Raw genomic sequence first — 21,055 nt, 5'->3', positions numbered from 1 at the left:
TTTTAGTCACAACTCAATCAATTTAACTCGGAATGAGGCATGGTTTATGGCGTTAGAAAATAAATTCACGGGACTAAAAATTCACAGAAGGAAATGTTCTGAAATTCGGCAAGCAACCAGCTCAAAATTGAGCCTCAAGTTGCTGCCTCTACAAGCCATTCCAGCAAATCCGAGAGACAGGACAGCTGCCTTAAAACATTTGGTTCTGCTCACTCACAAAGAATCAGAACGTGAATTTTATCTAAAATTAAAGCTAGGAATGTCTAGTTTCAAACGCCACCGACGGTACTTGATTTCGACACCCGAGGACAGAGTTATGGTCAAAATACTACCGCTGGACAGGGTTACCCGAAAATAACTTTCCAGCTTGCCTAGTTCACGAATAAATTCGTTTGCCCATCCAAATGTTAATGTTTTCCAACGAAAACTTCTGCACATATAGTATAACATATACACATCAGGTTCATGCCTATAAATCACCAAAAATTGGCCTTATCATGGCCGAACAAAACAGGGGCAGATTCGGAAATTTCTGGTCATGACCTCTACTTTGAGTTTCCAACAATAACACTCCATAAATCCATCATTATAACCATTAAACTACCATTAAATCCAACATCAATCCTATAATCAGCAACAACAACCCAAGTGTGGGAATACAAAGAGCCCACTATCACATTCTACAACCATATCAAGCCACCCAACCACATGCAATAGCTTAAAGATGCATTTCTACCATCATAATCCAAGTTTAAAGTGTAGGATGAAGTTATACCTCCTTAGTGCCTTAACCCAGAAATTTTCGGCCCTCAAGAGCTCCAAGAAACCGTGAAAATGCAGCCCTTTTTGTTAGCTAAATCCAACCTCCAAGTAGTATGCTAGATGATCTTCAAGTTTGGTGAAGATTGGTTGAGGTTTTGGGTTGATTTAGTGAAGGAATTTGTGAAGCAAGAGAGTGAGTGAGAGAGAGATGTTGGCCGGCTGTCTTGGGAGGAAGAAGGAGTGAATTTTTGATCAAAGTTAGCTTCCAAGAGAAGATTAAATGGGTGGTGCACAATCACTCCAAAGTCAACTCTTATTAGGGTGCGTTTGGCGCGATTAGGGCTCGATTTCTCGCGCGTTTGGTTCACTAGTGCACTGAACCTCCAATGCATCTATATTCATGTAAGTATTATTCACTCTTAATTGTCCCGGTATAAGGGTCTAAAGTCCCTCAAATAAGGTCGCGCGTGTGAAAACGCGTACCGTCAATTTTAACGCTATAACGCGAAACTTCCGAGAAATTCTTATAACGATTGCACTACCAACTATCACTTGAGTATTTATTCATGTGATTACCTATTTTAGGACCATAGTACAAGTCTCCAATATTCCAAGCTTATTGTGCTACTACGCGGATAAAATCTCCAAGTACTATTCACTATTTTTACTAAACGTACTCCAGGAAATTAATTTTTGAAACGAATCATTTTAAAAATATAACGAAGTTATATTGCCATGTATTTAGGTCTAATAAGACTAGAAAATATTTCTCGTGGCAAAAATCCAATTAAATAATTTATTAAGCCATAAATTAGGCATAAAATAATAGTTTTTACGAGTCCTCACATCATAATATTTGGCGGATAACTTGAGACATCTTCTAACTGCCACAGTCTATTGTCTATAGTGTTGAAGCTTCAGAAATACCCAATCACCTACAGAGAACTCCCTTTCAGTCCTGTGCTGATCAGCATAGTACTTTATTCTCTGTTGAGCCTTAACTAAGTTTTCCCTGATGCAATTTGAGATCCTGTTCGTTTATTAGATCACGTTAGAAGCTGCAGGTACTACTGAATCCAAGTACGGACCCAAATGGTAGAGGCACTGGTTTATATCCAAACAAAGCTTCAAAAGGAGTCATATTAATACTGGAATGGTAGGAGGAATTGTACCACCACTCAGCCAGGGCCATCCACTTGCTCCACTGTGAAGGAAATTTTCCTGTCATGCACCTTAGGTAGTTTTCCACACACTGATTGAGCCTTTCACTCTGACCATTAGATTGAGGATGGTAAGAAGAGGAATAATGCAGTTTAGTTCCAATTACCTTGAAGAGTTCCCTCTAGAATCCACTAGTGAAGACCCTATCTCTATCAGTGATAACGGACTCTGGTAGCCCATGTATCTTGTATATGTTATCCAAGAAGGCTTGAGCCGCCACTTTTGCTATGAAGGGATGAGTAAGCATAATGAAGTGGCCGAACTTGGTGAATCTGTCAATCACTACCAATATGGTATCATACCCTTGTGATTTTGGCAGTTTCTTAATGAAGTCCATAGAAATATGGGACCAAGCTTGTTTAGGAATTGAAATTGGCTGCAACAATCCAGGATAAGGAACATTTTCAAACTTGTTTCTCTGACATATATCACAGTTCTGAACAAAGGATACCATCTCCTGTTTCATTCATGGCCAATAAAACAAGGCTTTAATTTTCTGCATACAATTCCTTTGTCCAGAATGACCATCTATTGCTGAAGCATAAAGGACTTGAATAATCTGATTCCTAGCATTATTAGGAGTTCCTACATAAATTTTACCTTGGTGTTTCAGTATTCCATCTACCAAAGCATAGTTAGTGTGAGAGTTAGGATCCAGTAACAACTGAGCCATTATGTCTTTACAATGTGCATCAATCTCATAACTTTTCTACAATTCTTCAATCCATTCAGGTCTAACCGTAGTAATGGCTAAGCAGGAGTTAAGTGGAGGTTTGGAGGTAGTTTCATGTCTCCTTGATAAAGCATCTGCCACCTGATTCTCAGTTCCCTTCTTGTACTGTATTTCATAGTCCAATCCCATCAATTTAGTCATCCACTTATGCTGAAGAGCATTGTTCAATTTCTAATCTAGTAGATACTTCAATGACTAGTGGTCAGTTCTGATGATAAAGTGATTACCAACCAGATAGTGTCTCCATTTTGTGACTGCCATTACCAAAGTTAGAAATTTCTTCTCATAAACTGATAGACCCAAGTTCTTCATTGACAGTGGCTTGCCTAGAAAGGCAGTAGGGTGCCCCACTTGCATTAAGACTGCACCAATGCCTTTCTAACTGGCATTTGTTTCCACTACAAAGGCCTTCTTAAAATCTGGTAACTTGAGAACTAGGGCTGAGCACATTAGTTTTTTTAGATGGTCAAAAGAAGCTTGTGCTTGTATGTTCCATTTGAAGTTATCCTTCCTGAGTAGCTCAGTAAGGGGCTTACACACAAGTCCATAATGCTTTATAAACCTTCTGTAATAACCTATACTTAACTCTTTAACAGACTGTGGTATTAGCCATTGTAAAATATTGTTGACCTTGGAGTCATCCATGCTAACCCCTTTATCAGTGATAATATGTCCTAGATAATCTATCTTATTCTGAGCAAATGCACACTTAGACTTTTTCACATATAGTTGATTGTCCCTCAAAATACCCAATACAGTTCTCAGATGCTGAACATGAACTTCGAATGTGGAACTGTACACTAGTTTCTCAAGTAAGGCTAGAACACCAGATTCATCAATGATTGGAATGTAGCAGGAGCATTTGTAAGCCCCAAGGGCATGACTAGGAACTCAAAATGACCACAATGAGTTTGAAAGGCTATCTTGAAGGTGTCCTGTGGTTTAACTCTAATTTGGTGATACCCCGCAGTCAAATCCAATTTGGTTTTGACACAGAACCTGCTAGTTCATCCAACAGCTCATCCACATTAGGTATTGGAAACATGTCCTTGACAGTGATCTCATTTAGCTTCCTGTAGTTCACACAAAACCTCCAGGTCCTTTTTTTCTTCTTGACTAGCAATACAATAGAAGCAAAGGTTTTGTTGCTGTATTTAACTATGCCTTTCTGTAGCATATCAGCAACCTGATTCTCTATTTCCTCCTTATGGCAATAAGGGTACCTGTAACGTTTCAATTTGAAGGGTTGAGCATCTGGTTTAAGGGGTATCTCATGGTCTACACTTCTGCTTGGAGGTAATAAGTTTGGAGCCTAAAATACATCTTCATACTCCTGCAGTAGTTTTTCCACTTCATGTGGTGTAGGCTCAAGCCTTTCTTCTTTCTCGGGTTGTGAGTTCATTGCCATACACATCTGTCTCTTGTACTCGATGAATGTCCTTAAATCCTTGCCTCTGATTAGGTCCATATCACAATTGTCTGCTTGCCCGTGTAGATGAATCTCATCTCCTTCATGGTGCAATGATATCCTGAGTTGTTGAAAGTCAAATGTGATGGGGCTGAAATGTGTCATCCAGTCCACTCTCACAATTATATCCCAACCTCCAAGTTCCATTGAGGTTGAACCTAAAATTATGTTGGTTAATCTTCCAGTGTACATCAGGGCAAACAGCATTGCTGATAACACAGGTTCCATTTCCCATGATAATAGAGAAGGGCTGGTCAACCCACTGGTATTTTATGTCCATTCCAATGAGCAACTCACTACTGATGTAGCTATCTGAGTTCCTAGTATCTATCAATATTAGCACTTCTTCCCCATCCAAAATACCTGTGAGTGTGATTGTTTTCCTTTTCAAGGCATCTAATAAGGCATGCAAGGACATTTCCATAGTTTGCCCAGGATTTCCAGTTTGTTCATTCTGTTCTTCTAAAGCATCTTCAAATGCAGAGTCATCATCCTCTTCCAATAACATGCAATTCGAATAGCCAACCTTGAATTGGTGGCCTACTCCATATTTTTCCCCACACTTGAAATAAAGTCCATTACTCCTCCTATACTGCATCTCCTATGCAGAAAGCTTCTTAGGATCTCTTGCATCCTCTGGTGAATTTCTAAACTTAAGATGTTTGGGAATGATGTTGATAAGGATCTTATATGAGCTAGTGCTAGTAGCTGTAGTATTGTTCCTTGTCATACCAAACCTGTTTTCCCCCAGATGTTTGGCATTGACGGGTATTTTACATACGTGCAAGCTAAAAAATACCGAATTACACCCGTTCACTGCAAGTATACAGATCAACTAGTAGTTTAGGGTATATATCGGGTCGATCCCACAGGGAAGAGTGAACAATTACCGGTATTACTAAAGCTTCTCTATTATTTAGACTATCAATGAATTATAACAAATTTAACCTACTGAAATTATATAAAATAACAAATGAAAGCTCCTTAGGTTGTGGTATCCCTAACTACTCATGCAAGTGCTATATTTGGATCATTAATTACTACATCTAGGCTAGTTATGGTGTAATTTCCTTATGCATTTGAATCCTACTTTCGTAGTGAATCAATTATACTTATAACTAATCCATACCTATTCTCATGGTTATGAAATTAGCTACAAGTTCATTTCTTCAGTGAAATTAAATGAAATGAATCACTAAAAACCACATAGGTGCACCTCTACTTTCGTGAGTGTACTCCTTATGTTTAGTACTTCTTGAACTAATGTTAAATCTCAATTTTCATTGCAGAAATAACACCTTAGATAATCACAATTAATGGTACCAGATTAATCATGATTTAAAGAGTCAAAGTGCTAAATAACTTGCTCAAATCATAGCAGTTAAATAGCCAAATGATAAACACTAACAATCATAGAAAGTTCAACCAAACCCAAGGCATAAACTTTAGAAACACATAATAGACATAAATTCCAGAACTTGCATATTAACTATATTTAAGAATCCAATACAAAAGATAAAGAGTTGGAGAAGAGATAACCCATGTCACTTGAGCTTCAACTTCTCTTTTTTCATCTCCATTTTCATCCTAATCTAGCCATTATACAAGAATGGATGAACTACACTTACTACACTATTCTACACTAAGGAAATGGAAGAACTACATTTCTGCACTCTTCAAGCTTCTCCCGTATATTTCCCCCTTTTCAGACCACCCAAAATGTCTCTGCATATAAACTGCTTAAGAGCTCCATTTTTCCAAGTCAATTTCCACATTTTGATTCCCAAATCTCAACTTTGTTAGGATAGTCAATAACAAATGTTTTTGACTTGAAAAAAAGCCACCTTGTCTGCCCTTTTGTCTTCTGAAGCATGTGCACCGAATTCTCTTGCAACTTATAGCTGGAAAGTGGTATGAACACAAGAGAATTGACTGAGCAAATTGCAGAATTTCGGTCAGAAAACGCGCCTTTACAAAACGCGTCTACAACTCGCGTTTTGTGCACTCGCGTTTTTACTTTGTCCTTACTTCAACTGCGATTTTCTCCATGATGCAGGCCGAACTGGCTTTTATGCAAAACACCAAAGTTGTAGATCTTTGAGTTAGCTTTCCAATGCTTTAAGAATCATCCAAATCGGAGCTTTGTAGACTGAGATATGATCAAAATACTAAACACTGGTCGGAACTCTGTTTTCCACTTTGGACAGCTGAGTTGAATTTCGGTATTTCAACTTTTGGACTATGAAAACGGATGAATTGGACTTTGATGTCTTCATACCAAATGTAGATATATCTCTTAGCTTCAAAATGGTACCAAGATCACCTTGATCCGATCATTGTAGCTCCTGATATAGTTAAAATACGAAAATGTGTCTGAGTTGTCAAAGCTGACTTTTCTTGATTTTTGTCCTCAAATTGCATTTCTTCCTTTTACACTTCATATTTTATTTTCCCCACTTTAATCCATCTTCAATCATCCAAATATCTTCTCAATGCACTTCATTTGATGATTGAATCATTAAACCTACAAAATATGAAGTTTTTTACCATAAAAATCCATAAAATGCAATGTTTAGCCACTTTAACATAAAATGTAGTTTTTTACCAAAACCTTAGTTATTTTAGTTATAAAACTAAATAATCAAACCAAAATTAACTAATAAAATACACTAAAAATACGTAAAATAAACCCTTGTCAGGCATGTTCTCTAGAGCTCCTATTCTGGATTTTTAAGAAATGCTTTTGCCATTGTGACAACTCAAAAGCTTCAAATAAGGTAGCAGGTTTCAACATTCTAGCCATAGGTTTGATCTCTTCTTTCAGTCCACTTATGAAGCTAGAAATGAAGTAGTTTTCATCTAGATTTGATTTTTGATCATCATCAAGGGCTTCAATTCTTCAAATTTCTCCGGATAATCATCAACATTACCTACTTGTTGTAGTTTATTAAATTCTTCCACTACATCTCTGCAACTCCTATCATTAAACCTCCTACACAATAGTTCCTCAAATTCTTCCTAACTCAGCTTAGGTTTCTCAATTTTCACTCCTTCAAACCATCTGTCAGCTCTACCTTCCAAATACATTTGAACTACTTCAATTTTTGATCTTCTGGCACTTGATAGTTCAAAAAATACTTGTTACATTTGCGCAACTAATCTCTAGGATTTTTCCCAGTAAACAACTGTAAATCAATCTTAGGAGGATTTGGAATCTGAAACTTATTCCAATCTTTCTTAAAGATTTTCTAAGCTTCTCCTTTTGGTTGTAATCTGTGATGAGCTGGTGGAGTTGGCAAAATTGGTGTCTAATCTATCATCACTCTACCACCTCTTTCTGCTGTCCTCTCTTTTTCAGGAGTCATCTTCAGTGGCAGATTATTGAACTTTTGCTCTAGAATTGTATTGAAACTCTGCTCCATTCCTGTTAGCAGGCTTTCTATCTGTTTGTTATTTTCCTCAAGCTCCAACTTCAGGTCATTCTTAATCTGTTGTTGCTCAGACTGGGACGCATGAAGCGATTCCACCAATTCCTGTAGCTTGATTTTCTATTTTTTTACTTGTTCTTCTAAGGTTTTGAATCTAGTGCTCTCTGCCATGATCTATGGTATGAGCTCCAAGGATCTACTGCTATGATACCAATTTGTCAGGAACTCTAGTGCATTATTGGAATTAATTGGATCGGATGATGAAGAAAGTAAGAGAAAGAAGTAGAGGAAGAAGGGAAATCAGAGAGAAAGAGTTAGAGAGATTTTAGAGAGAGAAAGAATAAAATTGTTATTGCCAAAATTCTGTTATTCTCACCTGTAGGTCCCACTAGTTATAACAAATTCTAACAACCTTCTAGTTGGTTATTAACCAACTTAACCCCCTAATTAAAGCTAATGCTCAAAACTACACCGTTTTGCTTAGGGGTGTCAACGAATCGAATCGAACTCGAATACTAGTTTGATCGAGTTCGAGTTCAACAAAGTGCTTAAGGCTCGAGATCGAGCTCTAGATTGACGAATATTAGTTTCACATGCTCGAATTCGATTCGTAAGAAATTCGTGAGGATCGAGCTCATGTTCGAAATTGCTCGAATTGTGGTCGAGCTCGAACTTGAGCGGTTGAGCTCGTGTTCGAAATTGCTCGAATTGCGGTTGAGCTCGAACTTGAGTGGTCGAGTTCGAGCTCGAACCATTAAAATTGTGCTCGTTTAAAGCCTGCTGAACCAAACAATCTACTATCCTTAAGTAGAATTTGTCCTTCATTCAGCCTTTTATCTGAACCAAATCACTTTGGCAGTGACATTTTCTAACAAATTTTGCCGGGGAAATGACAAGCTAATGCAAATGCAAAAACTTCAAGTATAAATCACAATTTATGTGCAAAGTTACATTGAGACAAAATGCATATGCATCACAAAAATGGATAGACTTGATACAATCTTGAAAATGGAAGATACAAGCTCTACCATACATTACTGAACAGCACTGTTTGAGGTCCAAACTCATCCATATGATTGAGAATCTAAGACAAGCCAGCTTTAAATATCAATTTAAAGCCAAAGCATCAAACTGTCAAAAATTTTGCAGCCGTTATGCCGAGTTGCCAACCAATATCCAAATTCATCCATACATATTTTAACAACAAAACCAGCATCCAAATTCAAAGATAAGTCAGACAACCAACATCCACCAAGTCACACAAATAGAAAAAACAAAGACGAAGTGTCAACAATTCAACAAGTGCACTTGCATTTCTTTAATGCCTATGTTCACAAGTAAAGGAACAAATTTGAGAAAATGCCTAGCTCCACATTCTCCATGTATAGTTTCGAACTCCAACAGTCCTTCCAGTATGTGAATGCCAATTGATTAATCTACCAACTAATTAGGTAAAATTAAACAAAACTACTAATGCTAATGCTTCTTAATGATTCAGATAACTCATTCTAACATCCTAGTCAACATGTATGTGAGCTAGGACAACATGCCCAAATCCTAAGGCCTCATTTGTTGGGCCCAAAAGTAAAGTAATACACTGGGCATAATTTTGTAATTATATGAATTTAATCCTACAGAATCCTTGAATGATTCTGTTGGGACCAGACTAAGATTGAACCTAACCATGTCCGTGTTTGGTTCAACATAATGATGGTGAAGAATTGAGTTCAAAGTGATGTAAAAGCCAAAAATTGACAGCGTCTTCTAATATTAACAGTAGCCAGGAACTAAGAGCTCCTAAATTAAAGAACAACATCTTACCTGCTGCACAACTGCACCTGCTTCAAGATCCAAGCTTCCGGTCGCCGCACGGCTGCACCGACTGCACAATCCAAATGGGTTTGATTTGACAACAAATGGGTGGAGTTAGCAACAGCGAAATGAAACGGTTGGACGTTGGACTGCTGGAGTTAGCAACCCAAATGGGTTTGATTTGAAATTGGAATTAGGGATTGAGGTGAGGAATGGGGATTAAGGAATAGGGAATTAGGGACGGAACCACTGAGGTGAGGAAGAAGAAAGAAACGGCGGAGGCGGACAAGATTGAATTGAAGCTCCTTGACCTAATTAGAGTTTGATATGTGAATTTATTTTTTTTTAAGAATTATCTAGAAAGACAAGAATACCCCTATTATATTTTGAATTTTAATAGGTAAAACATGTAATTAAACTTACAACTATATATATCTAAGTAATTTTATAAATATAAAATTATATATATTTAAATATACCTTAAGCTCGAAAAGCTCGCGAGCTTATCGAGCATAACATTTTTAGGCTCGAATTCGATTCGTTGAAATATGCGAATAGTTCGAGCTCGACTCAAGCTCGATTTTACCGAACTCGAGCCGATCTTTTGATCGAGCTGATCGCGAACTATTCGCGAGCAGCTCGATTCGTTGACACCCCTAGTTTTGCTCTTGAGAAGAAATCTAATCAATCCAGCCTCTATTACAATTATTTCCTTTCCTAATAGTATTATTCTTTGTTTTCACAACCCTTCTAGTCGGTACCGACCCAATAATCGACATTAGTTTTGATGCTAAAAATCTCCACAAAGGATGCCAAATCAACTTTTGTGTATGACATGAAAATTGTAGCGTTTTGACCAATGGCATAAGAATCAAATCATTTAGAGGTCTGAATGTTGAGATATGCCTAAAATACTTAGAATTGATCAGAAAAACATCGCAGCAGACTTTTGACTATAAAAATGTGAGAACTGAATTTTGATGTCTTATAAAAATTATAAAGCATTGTCTTATCTTCAAAATAAATTGAGAATTATCTTAATCTGATCTCTATAGTTCAAATTATAGATAAAACACCGAAATATATTGTCTTCGCTCATTCTTTTCCTCCTTATTTCTATATTCATTTCTTCACCTTTTGATGTTTTTCATCTCAGGTCACTTTAAATCATCAAGAATTATTCCAAGAACTTCTTGGTTGCTCCAATTGATGATCCAATTATTAAAACCTATAAAAACATGAAGTTTTCTCCGCTCAGTACCATAAAAATGCAACTTTCTCATTTATAACATAAAAAGTAACTTTTGATAAGAAAACTAATCATTTATCTCCTAAAATAATTAAAAACATAGTAAAATACACATACTTAACCACACAAAAGTATGTAAAATAAACACTTATCAATTAGATCTTTCCGTTGGCCATTACACTGTACTAATTAAGACAATAAGCTAATCAAAATCATGATTTTTGGTTCTGAGTACAATGTATCATTGGTGAACAAACTCTTAAACGAAGACAATGCGGATGATGGACACTAAAGCCTTGTTTGGAAAGCCATTGTCCTCTATAAATTTTTACATTTTTCGTGGACATATTTTGTAATCATCTTTTTATCTCATATATATCAAATTGCTACAATATATTTTTCTAAATGACTAGCCAAGCGTCCAGTCATGTAATCTGAATTACTATGTTTTTTTTTTAAATTTTTTGTCTAAAAATTACTATAATTTCAAATTTCAAATTGAGTGATGGATGAGTATTTGCTCTCGGAACAACATCTCGCATACAATTAGGCATTTTGTATCTCCTCACAAACTCTCAATTTGTCGTACAATGAAGACTATAAATCTGTTGCCAAAATTTACATAAACCACATTTGGTTCACCAAATTTCTCATCAGAAATATGTATAGAAAGCATATTCGTAAAGTAGCATACCATGGATCGCATGTTAACCTTTCATATAGCTAAGAGGCTTGTAAGTTCACGGCTAACTGTTGTGTTCTGTCAATGTGTCAAGAAGAAAGGATAAGGAAAGCTATTTTTTTCTTTTCTTTTTTCTGGGGTTTTTTTTTGGTTTCGTTGTGTTGGGAGGGGGGTTCTTGTTGTGCAATAGCAAGGTTGAACGAAGAATGATAATTGTTGATCAAGAAAGTCATATGAATGAATTTAATTGAAAAAAATTCCACAATTACAGTCTACATAGGGGATATGGACACGACATTTTAGTATTTCACATGCGCACCTACTACACTTGTAATGCATTGGTAATACATTTAGTGGTGATATATGTATCATTTCTCAATTTTATGTATATATATATATATGACTTGCAAAAGTAAATTAAAGGGCATGAGTTCCTGCTGCTAAAAGCATTTACAACAAGAAAAATAAAAAACACTTGAAGCTGTTGATCCAACAGATAACTTGAGAAACAAAAGGAAAAGGAAGCTTACACCCAAAAAAAGTGTAAAGGAAAATTAAAATACTTGGAAAAGCCTAACTTAGTTGTGTTGCAAGCTGGTAAAGGCCGTATGTATAAGAACTAGAATCAAGCATTAATGTGGTAAATCTTCAAATGTCATCAACCTGTTCCCTTAATTTTAAGGGTCCAAATGAAGAACTAATCAAGAATCTATTATGTTGCACACTTCAAAGGTATACATATAAGAACTGGAATCAAGCATATAATGTGGTAAATATAACACTTTAAAGAATATCAGAATCATCATGATTTGGAATTTTTTAGATACCTAATAAAATATTATCACTTAAACTTTTTTAAGTATTTCATTATAATACCTCATCCGTCTCTTTGAAACTGTCATACTTACATTTTGATTCATCCCAAAATTATGTTACCTTTCCGTATTTGGCATATCATTTTGTATTGCATTTCAATAGTTACCCTTCGTACAACTAGGAACAACAGATCTTTTGATATTATTGTGGATCCATATTCTCTTTAATACATATTCACCGCACTTGCTTATACTAGAGCGTGCCTTGTACGGAAAATTGGATGAGTGTGGAGTATGTTAGCACACGCTCACTCTTATGGATGTTTCGGAGCAAAAAGTAACATGGTAGGCTCCACATGAGTTTCAAATTAGCAGTCTTTTAAACTAACACATTTTCCCACCAATGAATTGAGGATGAAAATAGAAAGCAAACCCAATGTTTTCATGGGTTAATTACATCTACCTCCCCTAAAGTTTGGCCAAACTACAAATCGATCCTTGACATTTGGCTAAATTACAAAATAGATCTTTAAACTCACAAATCTATAACAGTTACCCCTTTGCCATTAGTCAAAAAGACGTTTGGCCATTCAGTTGTATGACCTCAAGAAAAAGTATGTAGTGAATGTCCCAAAGTGTCCACCATTAAAAATCTTTCCTTTGTTTTTGCTTTATTTTCTGTCTAAAAAAAATTCAACCATGGTACAAGCAGGCAGGGGCAGTGGAAATGGTTGCCGATGACACATTGTGGCCTGCCTCCAACATTTTTATAACTAAAATCACTAATTAATATTACGCATCTAAATAGTATTTTGTCTAGAAAGCAATTTTCACCATGAAATTGGCCAAAAATGGTCAAAGAACAACCATCCAGAATGAAAACCGTGGCTGTTCTAATCCTCATTTAATTGAATAACAACTAAAAATCACAAAATTCAGACTGAAATGATCATGAAAAGAATATGGATATTAGGAAAAAACACTGTTCTGTTGGACGAATTCCCATTTATCATCTTAAACTCATACCTTAGGAAAAATCTCTATTTAACGAATTTCATGTTGTTCAAAATTTTCACTGAGAACTTGAATTTGAAGGCATTTGAATCTTTCACATTATGGTTTAGTAAAGGAATCAAAGGGAGAGAAGTGATATCAATGAAAAGGACTTGGGTTAAAGGAAATTTGATTTGGATTGTTGACGACGAAAGAGAAGACGTAACCAAGCAAAGCGAGAAAGGAATACTAATGGATTGAAAAAACCTAATTAGAGAGGACATCTAATCTCGATAGTTCAGGGATGAGATGAGGAAATGTGAGGAAAGAAGAGCAAGAAGAATAGTGATAAAAGGATTCTAACAGATTTGGGTTTTCTTTTTCTTTTTTTTCTTTTTTCTTTGTTATTACAAAACCAAACTAGCGTTACGTATTGCCTTTTTCCTAAAGTTTTTTTCCTTTATCTTTTGCTGTTTTGTTAATTTTTTATTGTTTCCTTTGTTCAAAATTTTTTTACTCCTATTTTTACTTTGCTTTTTTTCATTTTTAACACTTTTAATGCAAATGACGGCATTCCTGACATTTCATTACTATTGTTAGTCAGATTCTAATGTCATTAAGGACAAGGAAGTTATTGTAATTTGGTCAAATTTTGGGGATTGATTTGTAGTTTGGACAAACCTCAAGGGAGGTAAATGTAATTAACCCTTTTTTCAATCTACGTGTACTGTTGATAAAAACACACATCCCCAAAGGTGAGAAACTTTATGGAACAAAGGGAATACCAATTTACCTACATTCATACAATCTTCACATTCGCCACTCCTTTTTAAAAATTTTTCTTTTGTTTAAAGTATTCTATCCAATTTTTCCATTTAATTTTTTCCCTTTCCTTTAGTTGTTCAAAAGCAATTTTTCTTAATTGCACATACCTTTTTTTATTCTTTTTTTTAAAATGTAATTTAGCCAGCTTTTTCATTTTTCTTTAAGCAAAGAACACCATTCTTATAATTGTGTAAATATGACATGTATCCCAACTATCAATAATTACACAAAAAGAAAAAGCATAGTTGGTGCATTTACATAATTTTCACATTTAACACATAACCTTTTCAATTGAGTAACTACATCATTGAGTTATTCTACTACATAAATAATTACAAGTAACAACGATATCTTGACAATTCAAAGGTATATAAAATTCTTGCAAATTTCAAATGCATAGATGAAATTTAGAGTCTGGATATTGAAAATAAAAATTTACAAAATTATCAGCCCAAAATTATACAAGTGAATAACTTAGCAAGTGTACGAGAAAGAGTATGGCAAGTCAACAAATTGTTTCGTTTTCTTTGTCTAAGGTATTTCTTTCCTTTATCACTCTTTCTTTTGTGGGGTAAGGAAAAGCCAGGGAATTGTGTTGTGATTGTTGGGAAAAAATTTTTTGGAGCTTTAAGAAATGCTCCATATTTTATTGGTTCTTTTTTTTTAACTATTAATTCAAATTGGTGTCCAAATATCATAGGTGATGGTGTAATATTGTAAGAATGAAACACTTAAAAGAAGTTTAGGTGGCAAGAAGTCATTAGATGCCTTTAAAGCCCAAATCAGGATGATCCTGATATACTTTAAACTCCTTGAAATTTAAAATGAGGAACTAATCAAGAATCTATTTAGCCTATTAATTTGGTAAGTGAAGCGATTAAGTATTTTATATTAATTCTAAAACGTGGTGAAATTTTACAGAAAATTGCACAAATTGTCCCTCACATATCACATATGATAAAATTTAATTTCTAAGAATGAAAACGAGTGAGAGTTCAAACAGTACTTTTCTTTCCCGTGTGAGAGTTCAAACTTTTCTCTCTATTGGGAAGTGTGCTGTCTCCCTCCTTGGGAGCCTTGAAGCTCTTTATCTAAAACTTGGTAAACATCCAAAACCACAAACAAACTCTTTGAATCCCATCTTAAATCCAGTCGCCTCCTTAATAAAAGCCCTTTCCAACATCAGTAAATGGCAGCATTAAAGTCAAAATACAAGATCTCATCTTTAGTTCTCATTGGTTGGTATAAAGGAAACACAACAACAAGGATCTCCACTACTGTTTTTGTTTGAAACATTGACACCAGCTTAGATAGGTAATTTTGAAGCTATTACCGTAAAGATCTAGCTAGCTTGTCCATGCAAGTGCTCTTGAAAAAAAAAGTAGGTAATACCATTTTCTTTCTTTTTCTTTTCTTTCCTGGCTTCCAAAAAAAAAAGAGAGAAAGTTGTAAAAAAGGAAAAAAGAGACCTCTGGGTCCTAATTTTTAAAAACCATGCATTTGTTTCAATCTGGTGCTTTTGGACTGGTGCAGAGTATGTGTAGTTCAAAAAACTTTTGTTCTTTATCACCTGATCTGGGGTCCTTTAGTGGTAGCTCAGAACCTCGAGTAGTGAGAGACTAAGAGTAGCCCCTGTTCTTAAAACTGATCTATGTTCGTCTTTATGGGCTATAGCTGGCCTATGATCTTTCTTTCATAGAAACCTTGTAGGAGCTCCATGGCAGACGACATAGCTGAGATACTGCAAAAATTTGTGTTATCTAATAAAGAGATGGGTGGTATAGAAATTGACCTGGGGAATGTAGGACCTAGTGTTAAGGAATGTGGAGAAAGTCTGGTGGGAAAGATAAAGAGACAAAAAATTATCAACTTTGTGGGAGTTAAAAATTGTCACCCTAGCGTGGGGATACCCTAAGGGATTGCGGGTGGTGGAAGTAGGAGTAAATACGTTTCAATTCTTCATACCCGGTGACAAGGATAGAGATAGGATCTCTCAAGGAGGTCCATGGATCATTGATAGCTAGGTGTTGGTAGTAAGATCATGGTTTGAACGTTTAGAAGAAAAGGTTACAGATTTTAATATAGCCCTATTATGGATTCAGGTTTGGAACCTTCCAGTACACTGGATTTCAAAGAAAGTAGGGAAAAAGATAACTTTTGTGTTCCAGGAAACAAAAGATGTGATTATCCCTCAAGGAGGAGGCAAGGAAGGAAGGCACATTAAACTACTGGTGATGGTAGACATTTCACAACCCCTCATGAGAGGTACTACTGTCAAAATGGAAGGAAAAGTGAGATGGATAAATTTCAGGTATGAAAGATGCCCTGATTTCTATTACACTTGTAGCAAAATAGGACATAGTGAAAGGAATTGCTCAGCTAGTGTTCAAGTGGGGAAAGGCCAGTTGGATAATCAATTTGGGCCATGGCTAAGACTAGGAGGGGGAAAACTGAGAAACAAGAGGTAGACAACCTGTCAATATATCCCCTAACAAACAAAGATAGGGTTTTAAAGATGGGAAGTTAGTGCCAAAGCCAAGTTGAGGTGACATAGTGGAAAGAAGGCAGCCAAGTGGTAATGAGATAGACATTAGGGGACATGGGGAAAATAATGCAGGTAGATTGCTAGGAACTAACATGGTAACTAATGCATAGGCTAAGGAGAGTGGAAAAGAGGGCTGTAAGAACAATCAAGAAGGAAGAGAGGAACAGGTAAAGAAAGATGCTGAAAGAAAAAACTTGGAATGGAATCTGAATATAGTGCTAGAGAAGCCTATGGAACAAATTTTAAAGGAGCCAGAAGGTGAGTATATGTAGGTGGAAGAAAATTTGGAGGTCCCAGTGGTTATAAGTAATCAAAAAACCTCTAAAAGGACCAAAAAACAACTAAACCCCAAATATTAACAGAAAGCCATAGAAAGAGTTACAGAATTGCATGAATAACATGGAAACTTTAGGAAAGAGAAAGTTCCAATTAGCAAATAAAGATATGATGGATGTTGAAGTGGCTGAGGTACTAAGAAAAAGGGACAGAAAGGAGACAGTTCAAGAAATCTGTGCAACTTCAGGAGCGGGGGAGGAAACCAGCCCAATATAGTCTCCAATGGATAAATGAAAGTATTGGTATGGAATTTTCAAGGTATTGGGAGCCCCTTGACAATTTTCCAGTTGAGGGAGGCTTGCAAACTCCTCTCCCCGAAAATGATCTTCTTGTGTGAAAGCAAAAACAAACAACAATTCATGGAAAAAGTAAGAAGACAGTTGAGATTTGAGAAAAGTGTGGTGGTTGAATCTATGAATAAATCTAGAGGTATGACAGTAATGTGGAATACTGATGTGCAGGTATTAGAGGCTATGACTACTGCTTTCACTATGGAACTCCATATAATGGACCTAGACATTAATTTGGATTGGTGGTTCATTGGTATTTATGCTAACACTGATGATCAAATTAGGAACAACCAATGGAAAGTTGTGGAAAGAAGAAAGGAATTATGGGGCCTTAGGTGGATAATTGTAGGAGACTTCAATGACATCACTTCGAATGAGGAGAAATGGGAGGGAAGAAGGAGCATTCAGGGATTTTAGGAATTTCATTAACCAAAACAAGCTGATTGACTTAGGCTTTGAAGGCTAACCCTGGACATGGAACAACCATTGGGCTCAAGAAGGGAAAATCAAACAAAAGCTAGATAGAGCTTTGGGGAGCAGTGAATGGAGCCAAATGTTTGATAGAACAATAGTTAAACACATAGAAAACTTTGGCTCAGACCATAGCATGATTTTCCTGGACTCCAATCCCCAAAAGGAGAAAAAGAAGAAAAGATTGTGTTTGATAGAAGATGGCTGAAAAAAGAAGGACTAGAACAAGTAATCAAATAGGCTTGGGAAGAAGAGCAAATTGGTTCAAGTATGTATAAACTACACAAGAAAGTTGCAACCTGTAGAATTGCCATCCTCAAATGGTGAAATAACTTCCAAGGAAATGCAAGGCACATAATTGAAAGTATCAAAAAGCTCTTGGAAGAACTCAAAACTAGCGAGTGTCAAGACAAAAAGGGTAAAAACAAGGATCTTAAAATGCAATTGAAAGAGGCTTATAATGAAAAGAAACTCTTTTGGAGCTAGAAATCTAGAGTCCAATGGCTTAAGGAGGGTTATAGGAATACTCATTTTTTTCCACTCTAGTGTAAAGGGCAGAAGAAAAAGGAATAAGATCCAAAAGCTTCAAAAAGAGGACAGGTCCTGGACTAAAACAGAAAAGGAAATTGAAGAGGAAGGAGAGAATCAGTTTAAGGACCTTTTCTGCAGTAAGGGAGTGGACCAGGAAAATTTGCTTCTAGAAGGAATCCCACCGACCATCACAGACCAAATGAACACAGAACTCATTGAACCTGTTGAGGAAAAAGAAATCAAAGAAGCCTTGTTCTCTATGAACCCAAATAAATCTCCTGACCCTGATGGCATGACACCAATTTTCTTTTAGAAATTTTGGCCTATTCTCAAAGCAGATATTATGCAAGCCATTAAAAGCTTCTTCCAGTTTGGTCACATGTTGAAAGTAGTAAACCATACCATTATATCCCTCATACCTAAGGTTGAGAACCCCACTGAGGTCAAGCAATTCAGACCCATAAGTCTTTGTAATGTCTTTTACAAGATCATTTCCAAAATTCTAGCAAATAGATTGAAAAAGTTTTGGAAAACTGCATCAGCCAAAACCAGGCAGCTTTTGTGCCTCGAAGACAATTTTGGACAATGTTATAATTTTTCGTGAGTACTTGCACTATCTCAAAAACAAAAGGCAAGGATCTCAAGGTTTTATGACTTTAAAATTAGATATGTCAAAATCTTATGACAGGGTGGAATGGAGCTATCTCAAAGCAATCATGGCAAAAATGGAGTTCTGTGATAGCTGGATAAGCTGGATAATGGAATGCATCACAACAGCTACCTTTTTCTGTCAATATAAATGGAAAACCTAAAGGATGTGTGATACCTTCAAGGGGCATTAGGCAAAGTGATCCCCTATCACCTTATCTGTTCCTTCCAGTATCCGAAGGCTTTTCCAACCTATTGGCTCAAGCAGAGAGGAACCATCGATTAAATGGAATGAAGATCAGCGGAAATGGTCCATCTTTAACCCACCTTTTCTTTGCAGATGACTCCTTGATCTTCTACAAAGCAGAACCTACTCAAGCTGAAGAAGTGATGAGAATATTGAAGATGTATGAAAAAGGCTCAGGACAGTTGATCAATATGGAAAAGTCCTCGGGTTTTCTTTAGAAAGAATATGGAACAGGAAGAGCAAAGTGAGATTTGCAGCAGATTAGGAAACATGAAAGTGGCAAAACAAGGGAAATACTTGGGGTTGCCAATGGTCATCACAAGAATCAAAGACCAAATCTTTGGTTTTATCAGAGAAAAATACCAGAAGACAATCTCAAGCTGGAGCAACAAAATGCTTAGCCAAGCAAGGAAAGAGGTTCTACTAAAAGCAATCACCATAGAAATGCCAACTTATGCAATGTCATGTTTCAAGCTTCCAGTGAAACTATGCAGAGAGATAGATGCATTGATGGCAAACTTCTGGTGGGGAGAAGAAAGTGGAAAAAGGAAAATTCACTGGTGCTCATGGAAAAGGATGACAACTGACAAGAACATGGGTGGACTAAGCTTCAAAGAACTCCAAGGATTCAATAAAGCTCTGCTGGGCAAACAGATTTGGAGGCTCCTCACATGCCCAAAACTTCTAATGAGTAAAGTGATGAGAACTAAGTATTATCCCAATGAGTCACCATTGAGCTGCAAAGTCAAAGGAAATCCATCCTGGATATGGCAAAGTTTGATGGGAACAATGGAGGAGGTGAAGAGGGGAGCAAGAAAGAAAATTCGGAATGGTAAAAACACTGGAATCTGGGAGGATGCCTGGATATAGGAATGCAAAAGAGGTAAACTAAACTCTCCTAAACCTCCAGGTTGCAAGATTAGCAAAGTGAGTAAGTTGATATATAACTTTAGATGGAATACACCACTCATTTTCAGGATCTTTAGCTCAAAAGAAGCTGGAAAAATCCTCAAAATGCCTATTAGTTTAACTGGTCGAACTAATTGCTAATTTTGGAGCCATAGTAAGAATGGACAATACATGGTCAGGTCATCATATGAAGCAATGACAAGAGAGGATAGGCAGATGGAAAAAGATGGAAGAAATAAGGGATAAACAAGCTAGGCAGCTGAGAATGATAGAGTATGGAAATAGCTATGGAAAACCAGGATAAAGCACAAGCAAAAGTTGTTTATATGGAAGAGTCTGAATCATGCTTTGCCAGGAAGGGAAGCAATATACAGAAGAATAGGGAAAGGTGATATGATTTGCAAGGATTGTGGAGAGAATATTGAGACAGTGGAACATATATTTTTTCATTGCAGAAGAGCATGAATGATATGGAAGATGGCACCCCTCCAGTGGGATGGACTCAAAGATTACACAGGTGATTTCAGAAGCTGGTGGAGTATGCTGTTGGAAGTGAAAGCCAGAAAGGATGGAATGGAACACATAGCCCTGACAGAGGACATATTATGGCAGATTTGGAAGTCAGGAATGAATCAGAATTTGAAGATAAAGAAAGACATCCAATGGAAGTTATTAGAAAGGCAATCTAGGATTGGGAGAAATATCACCAATCTCAACAAACAGTGCATCGGATAAGCATCTCAGAAACAAAAATAGCTCAAGAACAAGAGCAAAGGGTGGTTGATGATGATATGCTCAACATTTGTGTAGATGTTGGGCAACATGAAGAAGGTCAGAATACGAGAGTTGGAATCATAGCAAAAAAACAACCTGAGTCAATTACTTGCAGCTTGGATACTAAAGAAAAGAAGTACTGGATCAATTGTACTGGACAACGTGCAGGCTATCAAATTGGCCCATGCAAGACAAAGGAACAATGTTGGCAGTCAATAAAGATCAAAATATCCTGCATTCGGGTTCTAAAATTGAAAAGGAGTCAAGCCTCAAGAGACATAGGCATTGCAGTTCACCTAGAGGACATAAGAGACCT

The 21,055-nt window shown here is 36.4% G+C and overlaps 1 protein-coding gene across 1 annotated transcript; it reads left to right on the top strand.

Annotated features, from left to right (window-relative positions):
• Positions 1–19,281: 19,281 nt before the first annotated feature.
• Positions 19,282–19,926, top strand: LOC113740821 (uncharacterized mitochondrial protein AtMg00310-like). Its single transcript, XM_027268340.1, has one exon. The coding sequence runs from the start codon at positions 19,282–19,284 to the stop codon at positions 19,924–19,926; it is 645 nt and encodes a 214-aa protein (XP_027124141.1).
• The last annotated feature ends 1,129 nt before the right edge of the window (positions 19,927–21,055 follow it).

This window comes from Coffea arabica, chromosome 4e (assembly GCF_036785885.1).
Source record: "Coffea arabica cultivar ET-39 chromosome 4e, Coffea Arabica ET-39 HiFi, whole genome shotgun sequence".
Lineage (NCBI taxonomy): Eukaryota > Viridiplantae > Streptophyta > Magnoliopsida > Gentianales > Rubiaceae > Coffea > Coffea arabica.
Note: the sequence above shows the minus strand (reverse complement) of the source record. Positions and strands in the feature narration are given on the sequence as shown.